General features: G+C 42.5%; 1 protein-coding gene across 1 annotated transcript; it reads left to right on the top strand.

The window, feature by feature from the left end:
* The first annotated feature begins 132 nt into the window (after positions 1-132).
* Positions 133-13,538, top strand: CDIPT (CDP-diacylglycerol--inositol 3-phosphatidyltransferase). Its single transcript, XM_089479896.1, has 6 exons — positions 133-425; positions 1,719-1,853; positions 3,172-3,325; positions 4,341-4,422; positions 7,390-7,471; positions 8,075-13,538. Exons 1-6 carry the CDS (start codon positions 383-385, stop codon positions 8,224-8,226), a joined length of 648 nt encoding a protein of 215 aa, XP_089336022.1. The 5' UTR covers positions 133-382; the 3' UTR covers positions 8,227-13,538.
* Positions 13,539-15,335: the final 1,797 nt, after the last annotated feature.

Here is a 15,335-nt window from a genome sequence, read left to right as displayed (position 1 = left end):
TCCCGGTTTGTACCTTAAAATGTGTGTAGGTTGGGTTTTTTTAAAAAAAGGAACACCCCTCTTTTTGCTTTTGGTTTAGCCCAACGCAGTGGAGGGCGGCGACTCGGAGAGCGGCGAGCCATCAAGGCTCTTAAAGGGGCCGCGGGCCTTTTCTTTCTCCTCCGAGGGTTGCAGGAAACAGAGGCGGTTATTATTGCAGACAATAAAAGGGCTTTCCTTAAAAGAAGGGGAAGGCGGGATCCGGTCCCTGGGCTGCTTGGAGGGGCCTTGCATTTAGTCTCAACCGCTCTGCTGGGTCTTTGGGCAGGATTTGCAGGGAAGCCCCCATTTCCACCCAGAAACAGCAACAAGAAGAAGGAGGAGCAGAGGAAAGAGCTGCAAAATGAAGGAAGAGAACATTTTCCTCTTCGTCCCCAACATCATTGGTACGTTGCAGGGAAGCCTTGACTTGATTGATTCATTGACTGATTGATTGATTGATTGATGGGGGGTTGGTGAAGGGCCTCTGCAGGGCAAGGTGAGCAGAAGCCATGCCCTCAAAGGAGGACAAGGCACCACTAAATGGAGGACATACATAGGGGGAAATGGGGCACAGGACACAGTCAAAGCTGAAAGAATTCAGGGTGACTTTTGAAGGAAACGAAACGAAAATGAAACCTCCTCTCTTCCCCCCCCCCCCCATGGTTTCTATTATTGATTATATAATACCACATTCAAATGTATATACTATATATATGTATGTATATATATATATATATATATACACACACACACACACATACAGTATATATATTTATTATATATATTTGAATGTGTGTGTATATATATATATATATATACACACACACACACATTCAAATATATATATATATACAGTATATGTAAATATATATACTGTATATATATATATATATTAGAATGTTTATATATATATATATATATATATATATATATATACACACCACATTCATATATATATATATATGCACACACACTCAGTATGTGCAGTGTGTGTGTGTGTGTGTATCCCCATATATCCGTATGTGTGTGTGTGTGTGTGTGTGTGTATATATATATATATATCCCCATCTAAAAGACAGTTCCAGGATCCCTGCATCTTCCTCCATGCAGTCCATTTCTGCTCTTGCAGCTTCCAGAGCAGCACAGCCAAAAGCAGCAACTGCCAGAGACGCTCTTAAGCCTGCCATGGGGGGACAGCCCTAGATGTTTTGTTACCTGAGGCAGAATCCTTGTCAAGGTGTATAGTACCAAAAGTCCAGCAAGTTATTCTGAGCATGACAGCTAGAAAGTCCCACAAGCTCCTTTCCCTATCACTGCAAAACTAAGAGAGCCAAAAGGTAAATTTAAAAATTACTGTTCCTTTATTCTACCTCTAACCTGAAGCATTCACCTTATTTGGCCTAATACTTACTCCTTACTGTTATTTGGCCCATGCTAGAGTGTTTTTCCTCCCCTAGAAGTAGCATTCTATGTACGTCAGAAGATGCTGCCCCTCAAATTGGGATTTTGTTCATAATCAACCATCATGCAGCAAATGGGTGAGATTCAGGACTCTGGCTGACTCTATTCTAGAAAACGGAGATGGTGGGGATTTGGATAACAGTAGGTGGGCACTAGGTGAAATTTGGTTGGGCAAGAGTTGCAGGATGGGTAGGTTGGTGATTCAGCATCATTCTTTATTTTCCTTCCCTACGCAGGATATGCCCGCATAATCTTCGCTTTTTTCGCTTTCTATTTTATGCCAACGTCTCACCTGACGGCATCGTTCTTCTACCTGCTGAGTGGTTTCCTGGATGCCTTTGATGGTCATGCAGCCCGGGTCCTTAACCAAGGTAAGTTTGGTCATTGCTCTTTTCAGTTTGCACATAAAGGTGGTGGACAGCAGCGTGTGATTTTGAAAGAATTTGTATGCTCTAAAGTATACTTTTTTGGAGTCAGCACCAGCACTTTCTTTGAGAGAGAGCACTCATATATGAACGTATGAACCTGGCCTAGGTTGGTTGGTTCAGATGGCTGGATCATCTGTTGTCTGTTTTAATGGCTAGCAGTTCTCCAACATCTCAGCTGAAGTCTTCCCATCAATTGCTACCTCATCTGGAAAGTACAGTAACATCCAAAATGCACAAAACAGTGATACCTTTATGACGACAACCAAGATGAACAAAATACATATTGCAAGCTTTCAAAGCTCCACTGGCTTTTTCATCAGGTAAAGATGTTAAAAATCATACAGAGTAAAAAAAGTATGACTATGGCCTGATACAGATGGTGCGGTCCGTCCTAGGGCCAAAATTAGGGCTGGGGAGTGCGCAGCAACTGCATGCTCCCCAGCCCTAGTTCGTATGGACAGCGCCATTTTGAAGGTGCACCATCCATACACAGCACGGGACGATCGTGTCATGCACGCGCTGCCTCCACACCAACCGGCGCGTGTGTGACATCACTGCACTGCTGGAGGGCGCTTGCGACGCAAAAAGGAGCTCCGAAACTAGATTGCCATTGGAACGAAGCCAGGGACAAAGGGGCCAGGCGGTCCCTTTCTCCCATGGCTGCACCAGTCAGGGTGTCTGGGTGCATGCAGCCCCAAGAATACCCCTTTTCCAGGCCATGGGGAAGTGGCATTTCATTCTGTGTGCAGTTTTACAGTATCTAGAAGTTGAATCATCTACTTGGGATGACAAAAAAAATTGTCACACATCTGGCAGATCATAATGTATGAGCTGCATTTGACTCTCATGTGACAACCTTCACAGCCTGTATCCCAAAAACGAGCAATAAGGAAGGCAAAGTCCTCCAGATGTTACTGGGCTGCAATACCCATGATGTTTTTAAATTGCTTTAAAATGTCTTAGCAGTTTAATTATATGTTAATGTTTGTAGGTTTTTAGTGTTGTGAATATTTATCTATTATCTGTCCTCACTTCTATAAAAATGGTGGAGAGTAAAGAGCAAATAAATAAATAGAAGATGATGATCTCTCAGTCTTAGTAATGCTGGCTAGTGCAGTCGAAACACATCTGGAAGCTATAGTCTGCAACCCTGCTGAACCTCTCCCTTGCCTCCATCTTTGTTGGTGTTCCCTCCCCCCCCCCCCCCCCCGGTTGTATTTCATAGCACATTTTTATTCCTAATCTGTGACATTCCTCTCAGGCACCCGCTTTGGCGCCATGTTGGACATGCTGACTGACCGCTGTGCCACTATGTGCCTTTTGGTGAACCTGGCTATGCTCTACCCTGAATCTGCCCTCTGGTTCCAACTCAGCATGAGCCTGGATATTGCCTCCCACTGGCTCCATCTTCACAGGTATGTAACTCTGTGTGAGGAATAGAGAAAGCTACTCCATATCTGATCTATCCTAGCCCTGGGTGACCTGCTGTGATAGGCAGCTGCTTCCATGCAGATATCTTTGCATTTACGTGCCTCCCTAATCTATTCAGCCAAAGACACTGGGGCCTGGGCCTGAGATCTATTACATATAAAATATGTGCTCTGCAACTGAGCTATCATTTCTACTCTCAAGGCAAAGCTTGCCTCTCTCAAGTTCCTTTTTCAGTCAGGAGTTGTACCTGATTTGAAAATAACACCTATCATCATAGATATGTTTTCCTTGGAGTAGATCTCATTGAAGGCAATGGGACTTCTGTGTTGATGGGAATGGACTTGCACTGCAAGTACTTAAGCTGTCACTTGTTAGCTTTGCAAGTCCCAGTCCTTCAACTGGGAACTGGTCCAAGGGATCTGTAATCTAAAGACCTTCAAATAACCTGGACCCAAGCAGTATAGGACTTTGTAGGTCAAAACCAGCTGTAGTCAACTATGAATTAAGATGTCCCTAGCATCTCATTTCATTATAGCCCAGAAGTCACTAAATGACATTAGGCAAGCCACTCTCTCTTAAGATCAGTCAATCCATCGCAGTATAGGAATAAAAATTCTGATTTCTATCACCAGATTGATGTAAGGTTTAGAATGCAATGAGACTGTAAGGTGTTCAAAGTGTTATATTTTTATTATTGCTATTATTTTTCTTGCAGTTGTGAAGACTAGAATGCTGTGGGGGAGCAACAACATTTTCTTTTTGGGGTGAAGATCTTAGTTGTTGTTTTTTAAGTCAGACACAGGTCTCAAGTGTAAGATGTGAAAGTTTGAAGAGGGGGTGATTGCTGGGAAACACGCACAGTTTTCTAGGAGTATCTTTCCCAAGTGAAGTGCTTGGAGTGGCATAAGAGAGATTGATGGGGATGAGCAATATACAATTAAGAGGAGAGGCTGAGTACTCTAAACTTTCATTTAAAGGCTTTTAATCTCTTTCCACCAGTACAGTGGTGAAAGGTGGCGAGAGCCACAAGAGCATCGATTTATCTGGGAACCGGATCCTGCGAGTGTATTACAGCTCCCGGGTGAGTGAAGTTTGTCTAGAACCCGTCTATTAGAACTGTTCCTATCACATCTCTCAAGTATCTTGCCTCAGTCCCACTGATAGCCTCCTCTTTTGTTCTCTCCAATGCAAAATGCTGTCCCAACCTTTCTCCCTCCCAAATGGCTTCCAGTCATCCACACTGTGAAATTTCTTTTTCTTTTGTCTTCCAGCTGTCCTTCCACACCATTTCCAGTATTTGGAAACCATCTTGGAAGCTTGAGACAATAAGATTTATTTATTTTTTCTCCTTTCATTAAGAAATGTAGAGTAGTACGCAGTGGATGATGAATACTAATGATTTCCATTTTGTCTCCAAATGGAAATTACAGGAAGAAGGCCCTCCTCTGAAGCCATTCTTGTAAATATTTCCAGATTTCTGCTTTTGTAAGGATTCTAGATTTCCAGGAATACTTCAAATTCAAATCAACTTCAGTGATGTTGAGTTATTTTTAAGGTCCAATTTATAGTGCTGGTTTGGTTTTGTATAGTCTTTTAAATCAGAGGTTGGCAACTGTGTATGGCATGGAGGCTGTTTTTCTTCCTTGCAATTAAGCCATCATTTCTGCCTGCCATTTTGGCCAGTTTTTAACCATTGTTTCTATTTTTGGAATTGTTTTTGTGAGGTTTGGCAGTTGGGAAATCGACTACATTTTTAGTGGCTTTTGATGTTTTTGGATGGTTTGGGAACAAAATAAAATCCCCCCCAAACTGGGTGTCAGGGTTTTCTTTTTGAGGGGGGGTGTCTTAGGTGCCACACCTAGCGGTCCCAAGGATCACATATGGCCTGTGACCACTACATTGCACACCGCTGCCCTAAATAGCCCAAGCCCAAGATACTGAAGGACCACTTCCTCACTTAAGAACTTACCTGTCTATTGAGATTCTCCTTTGAGACCTTGCTCAGTGAGCCTCCACTGTCAGAGGTAAACATGGGAATGTATTGGGACGTCCCTTCCTAGGGAATTTGCCTCTCCCCTCCCTTCCTCCCTCCCTCCACCTTCATACAACAAAGAAGCACTAACCTAAGCCAGAAACTCTTTTGGACTAGCTTCATTCTGCTTTTTATTAACCTGATTGCTTTGTTTGATCTGATTTTATTTTTTTACACGATATTATGATGGTTGTATAAGATACCATCTGCTATTTTGGATTTTTTTTTCTTTCAAAAAAGAGGCTCTAATTTGTTAATAAAGTAAAAATCAAACCCAACAGATATAATTAAGGCATTCATATCAAAACCAAAAAGCGATCAGGCAGACCCAGCAACATCAGGGACTGCCTGAAGGAAGAGGCCCCTCCCTCCCCAACTGTCATCTCGGCCTCAGAGGGAGCGATCAGGCAGACCCAGCAACATCAGGGACTGCCTGAAGGAAGAGGCCCCTCCCTCCCCAACTGTCATCTTGGCCTCAGAGGGAGCGATCAGGCAGACCCAGCAACATCAGGGACTGCCAGAAGGAAGAGGCCCCTCCCTCTTTAACTGTCATCTTGGCCTCAGAGGGAGCAATCAGGCAGACCCAGCAACATCAGGGACTGCCAGAAGGAAGAGGCCCCTCCCTCTTTAACTGTCATCTTGGCCTCAGAGGGAGCAATCAGGCAGACCCAGCAACATCAGGGACTGCCTGAAGGAAGAGGCTCCTCCCTCCTCAACTGTCATCTTGGCCTCAGAGGGAGCGATCAGGCAGACCCAGCAATATCAGGGACTGCCTGAAGGAAGAGGCCCCTCCCTCCCCAACTGTCATCTTGGCCTCAGAGGGAGCGATCAGGCAGACCCAGCAACATCAGGGACTGCCTGAAGGAAGAGGCCCCTCCCTCCCCAACTGTCATCTTGGCCTCAGAGGGAGTGATCAGGCAGACCCAGCAACATCAGGGACTGCCTGGAGGAGGACGCCCCTCCCTCTTTAACAGGACGCCGCCCGCCCACCTACCACCTGGGCAGGAGCGGCCCAGAGGACTCTGCCTTGCCGCCGGAGCGGTGTTTTTCCAAGGGGAGGGGCCGGTGAGAGCGGCCTCTATAAATCCGGCTCGCCGGCTCCCCTGCAGAGGATGCCACCCGCCCACCTACCATCTGGGCATGAGCGGCCAGAGGACTCTGTCTTGCCGCCGGAGTAGCGTTTTTCGAAGGGGAGGGGCCGGTGGGAGCGGCTTTTTTTAACCCGGCTCGCCGGTTTCCCTGCAGAGGACGCCACTCACGTCCCTATACCATCAGGGAGGAGTGCCAAGGACAGTTGTCTGGTGCCGCCGTTGCGGATTCTCAGGAGGGAGGGAGACTGAGGAAAGGGTGTGTAGCTAGTATTGTCAGGAGATTGTTGTCCTGATTGTTTTTTCTCCTGTGTATTGTGTATCGTATTTTTAGACTGTTTTATTGATTTTGATTGGATTTAACGACGGATTTTAGTGATGTATAATAGTGTATGGTTTTATATGAGGGATTTTTTTGCTGTTAATTCTTATTTATAATCTGTAACTTGTCCTGTAATGTATTTCTACTATTGTTTTGTAAACCGCCGTGATCGCAGGAATGGCGGTATATAAATAAAATTTCAATCAATTCAATCAATCAATCAATTTCTATTGTTAATAATTCATGTATATCCTGCCATTTTGCCCCAAATTTAGGGCTCAGAGTAGCTTATATTTTTAAAACAAATACAGATACAGGTTGAGTCTCCCTTATCAGAAATGCTTGGTACCAGAAGAATTTGGACTTTGAATTATTTAATTATAGTTAGATATCTTGGAGATGGAGATGCAAAGACGTCACTATTTCAACCATCCATGTGGACACTTTTGGATTTTGGTGTATTTGAGAATTCCAAATAAGAGAGACTTGACACACATAAAAACTTCAATAGAGACATACAGAAGTTAATGTTAAACTAGTTTCTCTTTGCTATCTTTTCTTGGCATGTTTTGTATGACATACTTTGTTCTCTCTGTCTCCCTTTAGCCCGTTCTCTTCATTATGTGTGCTGGTAATGAACTCTTTTACTGCATGCTGTATTTGCTGTGTTTCGATGAAGGACCAGAAAGTGAGTATGCAAAGTTGGGTCCCTTTCACGTTACGCAATTATACAATGCTATCATTCCAGTTTAACTGCCTGTGGGATCCTGGGGTTTGTAGTTTGTTGAGGCAGTAGAGCGCTATGACTGAGAATATAAAATACTTCTCCCTAGATTACAAATCCTGGGATTCTATAGAAGTTTCCCATAGAAGTTAAAATCGAGTCATGGCACTGTACAGGTTGAGTATTCCTTACCCAAAAATCTAAAATGTTCTAACATCCAAAAAATTTTCATAGATGGCTGAGATAGTGACACCTTTTCTTTCTGATGGTTCAGTATATACAAACTTTGTTTCATGTACAAAATTGTTAAAATACCTTCAGGCTAAATGAATTTTGTGTATAGCTTTAGGTCCATCTCCAAGGTATCTTATTATTTATATGCAAATATTAAAAAAAAAAATCTGAAATCCCAAATACTTCTGTTCCCAAGCATTTCAGATAAGGAATACTCAACCTGCAGTTATGTAGTTGAAAGGGTCCCTGGAAAGACCATGGGATGTTGGTTTGGGGATTGATGGAATGCATCTCCTCACTCCACCCTTTCTGTTTTCCCTTTTTGCCTTCCAGTTCTACCAGCCCACGTTGGTCTCTATCGCTTAGTGCTGTGGGTCTGTGCCCCCATCGCTATCATCAAGAGTCTTATCAGCCTAATCCACTTGGTCTCTGCTTCGTGCAATATGGCTGCTTTGGATGCTGCTGAACGAGCAAAGAAGAAATAGCATTTCCAGGTTATGGTGTAGGGCCGGGAGCAAAATGCCCCTCACCTCCAGTGGGACCAGCTGCCAACCCTCACCACAATGGGATGAAGCTTTGCCTCAGATTAGTCAGTCCAGTTGTGCAGTTCATACTTGATGTGATGACCCCTGTCTTCCCATAATACTTTGTGGTCTGTGTGGGATGATGGGTTAGGTCCAGCTCCTCCTGGCTTCCTCCTTCACCCACATAATATTATACATTGTTGAGGAGAAAAGTAGCTGGTGAAGAGAAATTTGCCTCAAGCTTGGGTTGAAAGGGAGGAATTTGGTCCACCATTTTGAAAGGCAGCTAAATAGACTCGTTTGCAAGATTTCAAACTTTGCATCACACTGCTGGTGTATCTCTGGAGGGGAACCAAATTCACCCAGAGAGAAGTCCTCTTCAGCCCCACCTGAGCCTATTGTTTTTTTCTAAACTGTGCAAGAGTGTTTATCTGAGAAGGACAAAATATCATTCCCATAATTCTCCAACTATATCTGGGCCAGGTCAGGGAGTAGATCAACTGTTTGCCCGTTGTTTACTTCTGACCATACTAACATACATATTTAAAACAGATTATCTTGTGTCCTTATGAAGTGCTGCTATTGGGGCTTGAAGTTTAATTATCCCCTTAGGATTCTCTCTGGCTCTTTAGTTTACCCTGTGTGTGTCCATTTTAGCTGATGGCCCAAGCTGTCTTGGCAGAAATATAAGGAGCAGTATGCATGGCCAGAGGGAAACACCTGTTTGGAGCAGCCTTCTCCCAACAATGCTTTGCTTTTGAAGTATATATTGCTTAGCCCAGTCACCATCAGCTGTTTTTGCTACACAAATCTAAATGGTGAACTTAGGAGAGGCCATATTAGTGGCCTCGATATTGAGACATTATTCTCCTGGCTTGTCTGTTTGCACAACCTTTCCCATACTTTTGCACATAATTTCAAGATGACAGTTGCAATCTGATGTTCCTCTCTTCCTCAATCATGCTTTTATGCTCTTGGAGAAGTGCAGTACAGCCATAATATTTGATAAATAATGACAAAGTTTAATGCCCATTTTATTTAGCCTGACTTGTTTATTCTTTCTTCCACTAAAGTAGGTGGGAATCATTTGACGTTCTAGATGTTGTTGTACTGAAACTCCAGGCAGCCTCAGCCAGTGTAACCAATGGTGAGGGATGCTGGGAGTTGCATCCAACATCTGGAGGGCTGCATGATTCCCACCCTGAAGTAAACCTTCTGTTGCCATGAAATTCATTTAAGGGGAGAAAGATATTTTCCCCTACAAGATATCTCAGTACCCTGGCATAACAGGAGCCTCATCCTCCATACTTGTTTTCCTTTCATTCCTTTTTCCTGACCCACCTTTGTACATGTTACTATATTACTTTGTAGTTCTGTTTTCCATGTGTGGTTTTCATCAAGGATGGCTAAGTTTACCATTGGTAGGGTGGCCATTTAGATATACCTATCACTCTCTCACCTCTCCAAAAAAGCCAGATTATTACATTTGCAGTAGGACCTAGGGAACTGATGCAATAGAGGAGGTGGGAAAGAGATTATTGTGCTGAGAGGTAACATGTTTATCATCTGATTTGACACTTGGGATTTGGCAGCTGCATAGAAGACCCCCCCCCCCCCGTGTAATGAGTTGCCATTCATGTGTTCATATAATAAGCCAAACTGTATTACCTTGCCACAGAAGCAATTCTACTAAAGGAGGGGTGAAGGCACACATGTATTTTGAGTTAAGAGACCCACTTGCCTCCCTGCAATGTCCCACACTGTCTCCTGCAGGTTTGGGACCAGTGTTACCTTACCAGTCCTACCTTCACAATGTCACTGCCAACACCCTCAGAACCCCAAACTGTGTGTAATTTATACATAAGTTTTTACCAATTTAAAATTTTGGTGCAATAAGAGCTCTCTCTCTCTCTCTGCAGAGTGGGATTAGCTGTATGTAATAAAGACCATCTGTATCACCATCTGATTACATGTCTTAATTTAGTTGTCTCTGGGGTAATGGTTTATATAAGAATTTTGAAGTATGGCAGAGAGAAGTGTGGGTGTTGTTTGACCACTGTTTCTCGCTCAAAATTGAACTGCATTTTGGATATTGTCAAGACTGACAGAATGCAGAGCTTAAGAAAAAGACAATCTTCAGGCTTGCTGGGTCAATGCTGGTTACTAGAACCAACCAGAGCAAAATGCAAAAAACATATATTCGATCTGTTTACACTGTTATATCAATTTCATACAACTTAAATTGTCATGGACACATTCTAAGGGAATTCTGGGATTTGTATTTTGATGAAGTACTGAGAATTCTCTGGTAGATTGCTCTAGGCCAGCAGTTCTTAACCACTGATCCTCCATATCGTTTGAACCCTTGCTCTCTAATTCCCTGATCATTGTTCATACTGATGGGGGCTTTGGGAGTTGAAATGGCAAATATCTGTGGGACCAAAGGCTGAGAATCACTGCCCTTATCTACAGGACTTCCTTCCTAAACCATAGTTCCCAAGATACCTGGAGAAGAGAGGGACTGAGGATTCAATCAGTCTAAAGCTATAGTTATGAGAGACACTCAAGGTATGTGAAGTGCAGAGTTGTGGATCCCAGTTCTTTAGTTGCCCTTCCAACAACACTAGTGGAGGCTCATTTAAAGTGAGGAAAGGATGGTGGGAATGTGTGAGGGAACCTCAGGTGCATGGGATCTGGGCAATTGAGTCAAGGCACATGCCCCTGAATGCTGTGGGGTGATCAAACGGGGCTGATCAGACTTGATCAAACTGGGCTCTAAATGGATGGCAACTCCAAATACATCCACTTGCTCTGCTTGGTTTACCCATATCAATGAGGTTAGGGGCTGGTGTTGGATTGTACTACTTCAGAATACTGGCATGTGATTATACGGTTGGAAGCTCATCTTGTACTCTCCCTTGTATTTATTTAACTTTTAAATGAAACACCCCATTAAAACACCTAGAGCTTAGCAAGAAGCATTCTAATGAAGCCACCTTCCTATCATATTTTTGTAAGTTTTGTTCTTCTGGGTTTTGTTTGCTTGTTTGTTTTTCTGCCCATAATGATGCTTATAAGTGGCATTATCCAGGATCCCTTTCACCATTTGGCAGGCCAGCAGTGCAAGTTTTCAAATATCTTTTTCTTTGAAAACTATATTTTCTCCTCTACCTGTGACTTGCTTAGCCTATATTCTCTCTTTTGGGGATTTGCAGATCTCATGGCTAAAACCTCTAACCTAATTTCTTTTGTCTTCCATATTCCCTCTGGCCTGCCAATTCCCCACTGATTTTTTTGGCAAAAAAAAAAGCAATCTAATCTGCTGAACCGTTCTGGAGAACTCAAAACACTTTCACTCCTTTGTGAAATGGTTGTTGTGTGCCTCTAAGTTGTATCAGATTTATGGCAACTGTAAGGCGAACCTTTCATAGGGTTTTCTTGCCAAGATTTGTTCAGAGGAGATTTTGTCATTGCCTTCCCCTGAGGCTGAGAATGTGTGACTTTCCCAAGGTCACCCAGTGAGTTTCATGACCAAGCTGGGAATCAAACCTTGCTCTCCAGAGTCGTAATCCAACACAACCCACTATGCCACACTGGCTTGTCAAATTATACTTACTCCTAATAATGGTATTGGCCAGCTGTGCGTTTTGTATTATTCTAAGGACCAGCGTGGCAACCTCTATTTTTGTATTCCATACTCGGCGGTAATCTGACAGATTTGCTGCTAGTGGTGGATGAGACCAAAGCCAAAAGTGCTGAGATCACTTCTCCCACACTGCTTCCTCCTTATCCATCAGGCTGCTAGAGATCTGAACTGATTCTTTGCAAGGGCCTTTGAAAATTAGGAATGCAGGCTTGATCCCATTCAGACTTGAATAGTATTGTCACTGTTTATAAGTTAATTTGCCTCTGTCTTTGTTGTTCATGATTTCCTCCCACCCACCAACTGTGTGCATGTATACAGTCCACCCTCTGTATCCACAGGTTCTAACATACACAGCTTGAAAATATTCAAGCAATACAGTATATAAATTCCCAAAAACAAACCTTGAGTTTGTCATATTATGTAAGGGACACCAGTTTACATTGTATTTAATGGGACTTGAGCATCCATGGATTTGTGTATCCACCGGGTGCTGGAAGCAAACCCCACTGGATTCCCCCTCCTGTAAGTAGGGGGAAAGTCTCAGCAGCTTTTGGTCCAATTGACAGTGGTCTTTTTTGGACCATCTCTCTGGGGTGGAGGTTGTAGGCATGGTGTTGCAGTGGCTCCAGTACTTCCTGGGGGGATAAACCCAGAAGGTAGTGCTGGGGGACAACTCTTCCACTCTGGACATTTGGAGTGCTTCTCTATTCTCGATTTAGAAAGTGGAAGAGAGAATGTGTGGGGGAGCTAGACCCTTGGATCATATTACAAGAATTCTGGATTGTTTAAAATGGCAGCCTGTTAAATTCTGGACCCATTCAAGGTGTTATCTGAAGGATTGCTTCCACCAGGATTATGATCAGTGTCAGAGGCACTACTTCCTAATCCATCAACCAGAACCATTAGTCTGGCAGCACTAGGGTTAGGACTTTTGCTCTGGTAGTGCCACACCTTTTGAACTTTCCTTCTAGAGAGATAAATACAACATATATTGCTCAAGACCATCCATTGCAGCCTCTATTTTATACTTCAAAAATTCTTTAGCAGTTTTTCCTCTGGTTGTATTGTTTCAAATCATAATTATATTATTTTCGTGTTGGCAACCATATAAGTCAGTGAAGTCTGGGAAAGGGGGTTAGAAATAAACTAGTTGGTCTTTTGGTGGGCTGAAGATTTTCTGTCTCTGTGTTGGAGGGATTCCAGTTGACCCACCTTATCCATGGATTCAATGATCCATGGTTTGAAAATATTTTTTCAATGTAAATTCCAAATCAAACTGGAATAAGTCTTATTTGTTTAAATATATAAAAAATATATATTACTTGATTTCCTTAGGGAAAGAAGACTTAAATATATTGTGGAAAGCAATAAAGAATCGTGGAGAGATAAATGGGAAATTGTGATTAAGAAAGTGTAAGGTAAAATAGGTATGAAGAAGTAAAAAAATATAATTAATGATATTTTCCACATCTCCGATAATGATTGTTAACTTAATTGGAATGTATTTCCACCAAATGCTGTTTCTGGGAGGGGGGAGAGGGGAGAAAAGTACATTATGAAATATGGATTGTATAATTTGCACTATGTACTGGGTAATAAAAAAATTAAAACATGTAAATTCCAAAGAGCAGACCTTGTTTTTGCCATTTTATATAAGCAACACCATTTTACTATGCCACTGTATTTAATTGGATTTGATCATCCACTGTTTTTAGTATCCATGGGGGGTCCGGGAACCAAATTGCAGCAGATCCCAAGGACCCAATGTATGTTGTGTGTTTTTTCGTGTGGCTGAGGGTAACATGGCTTCCCTTATCCCTGCAGTTCAAATTCGAATTATGACATGCTTTAAAAAGTGGCAAGATCTTAAGAATGTGACATAAAATTTGGCAGCATACAGTAAAAAAAAATTATAGTCAAATTGGTTCTAGCCATAATCTGGAAAAGGGGAATGGCCTGCGCGCCAGATGTCCCAAACTAGTAGTTAGTGGCTGAGACTGTTTGCTCTCTTTTTATGGCTACTAGAAGCAGGAGAAATTCTGAGATGGAAATGTGTGCATACCTATGTACTTTCTAAAGAAAATAGAAGATTTGGCTTTCTTTGTGAGTTTTAAAAAGCAGTGCATTTAGAGGACATCTAGAAATTGTACGACTGTCCAACTGTACCTGGACTGCAGCTCCCATTAGTCTCACTCAGCATTGCCAGTACTGAAGAATACTAGGAGCTGTAGTCCAACAACTTCTGGAGAGCCACGTGATTCTTCCCATTCCTGGTGCAGACCAAGCAGTAATGACCACCATCTCCAAGACAGACTTCACTTGTAAAAACGAACAGACACTGATTCCATGCACCTGAGTTTATTTACTCAATTCATGCGTTGATACAAAAGTCTGTAGCAGTTTATAATTTGATCACACCCCATTTCCCACTCCCACCCCCACCCACCATTTCTTTATACAAACTGGTATTAGGATTTATAATGGTCCATCACACTACCTCCCTAAAGAAAATAAAAGAAAAAACCATTTTGCATCAGGCAGAAGGGTCCAGTTGGTCCCTGGCTCAGAAAGACCTTGCCTTTTCCCATTTTGAATTAATACATTTTAATTGGAAGGAACAAGCAATATGGAAGGAACTGAATAAGAAAATGAGCAAGAACAAATAGGTTACAAAATAAATACAGCAAATAAAAATGTTGGCCACATTTTGCCCAATACTGCATATGGAGCAAGCACTGTAAAGGCAATCTAATGAACTGTGCTTTGTTTGTAAGATGACGACATGGTTGAAATTTGGCTCTCAAAGCAACAAAGAAGATGTGACCATTTCTCCTTCCGATGAGGCTTGTTGCAAAAGGACAGGAAACACAAGGCACCGGTGCCTCCTGGTTGTTGTGTGTGAAGCCACAATGAGAGCTCCACAAAGTGAAAAACTAAACTACATCTCAGAAATGGGGGGAAAGGAAATAAAATATAAAATCTCCCTCCTGTTCTCCCCACTAAAAACTTACTCCCCCCCTAAAATTGTATATTAAATCAAACTTTATTCTTGAGTGTCCAAAACTTTCCCCACCCCAAATATGAAAACATCTATCAAGCATCATGTCAAAGATATAGATTATGTGGTTTTCATCCAGTAGCTGATATGTGTAAATGTAAAATCCCTCTTCCCCCCAATGAACCAACTTCCATCCTCAAAACAATCTCCACCGTTGTACTCCTACAGGGTCATTCTTCTGCTGCCCCCTTGCTTCTACTCCTCACTGCTTTTAATGCCCCATATGCTCCTGTTCCCCCACCTCTGTTTGTTGGTTAAAGCACATCTATGAGGATAAGATTGAAGGCAACTGATTATTTTGTAGAATCAGAGTCTGGGGAGCAGGGTCAAGGTAATTTTGAGGCAACAGCAGACCAAAAAATCCCC

The sequence above is a fragment of the Sceloporus occidentalis genome, unplaced genomic scaffold, assembly GCF_023333645.1.
Source record: "Sceloporus occidentalis isolate IW3139 unplaced genomic scaffold, rSceOcc1.0.p SCAF_14, whole genome shotgun sequence".
Lineage (NCBI taxonomy): Eukaryota > Metazoa > Chordata > Lepidosauria > Squamata > Phrynosomatidae > Sceloporus > Sceloporus occidentalis.
The sequence above is the reverse complement of the archived record's forward strand: the minus strand, read 5'-3'. Positions and strand labels throughout refer to the sequence as shown.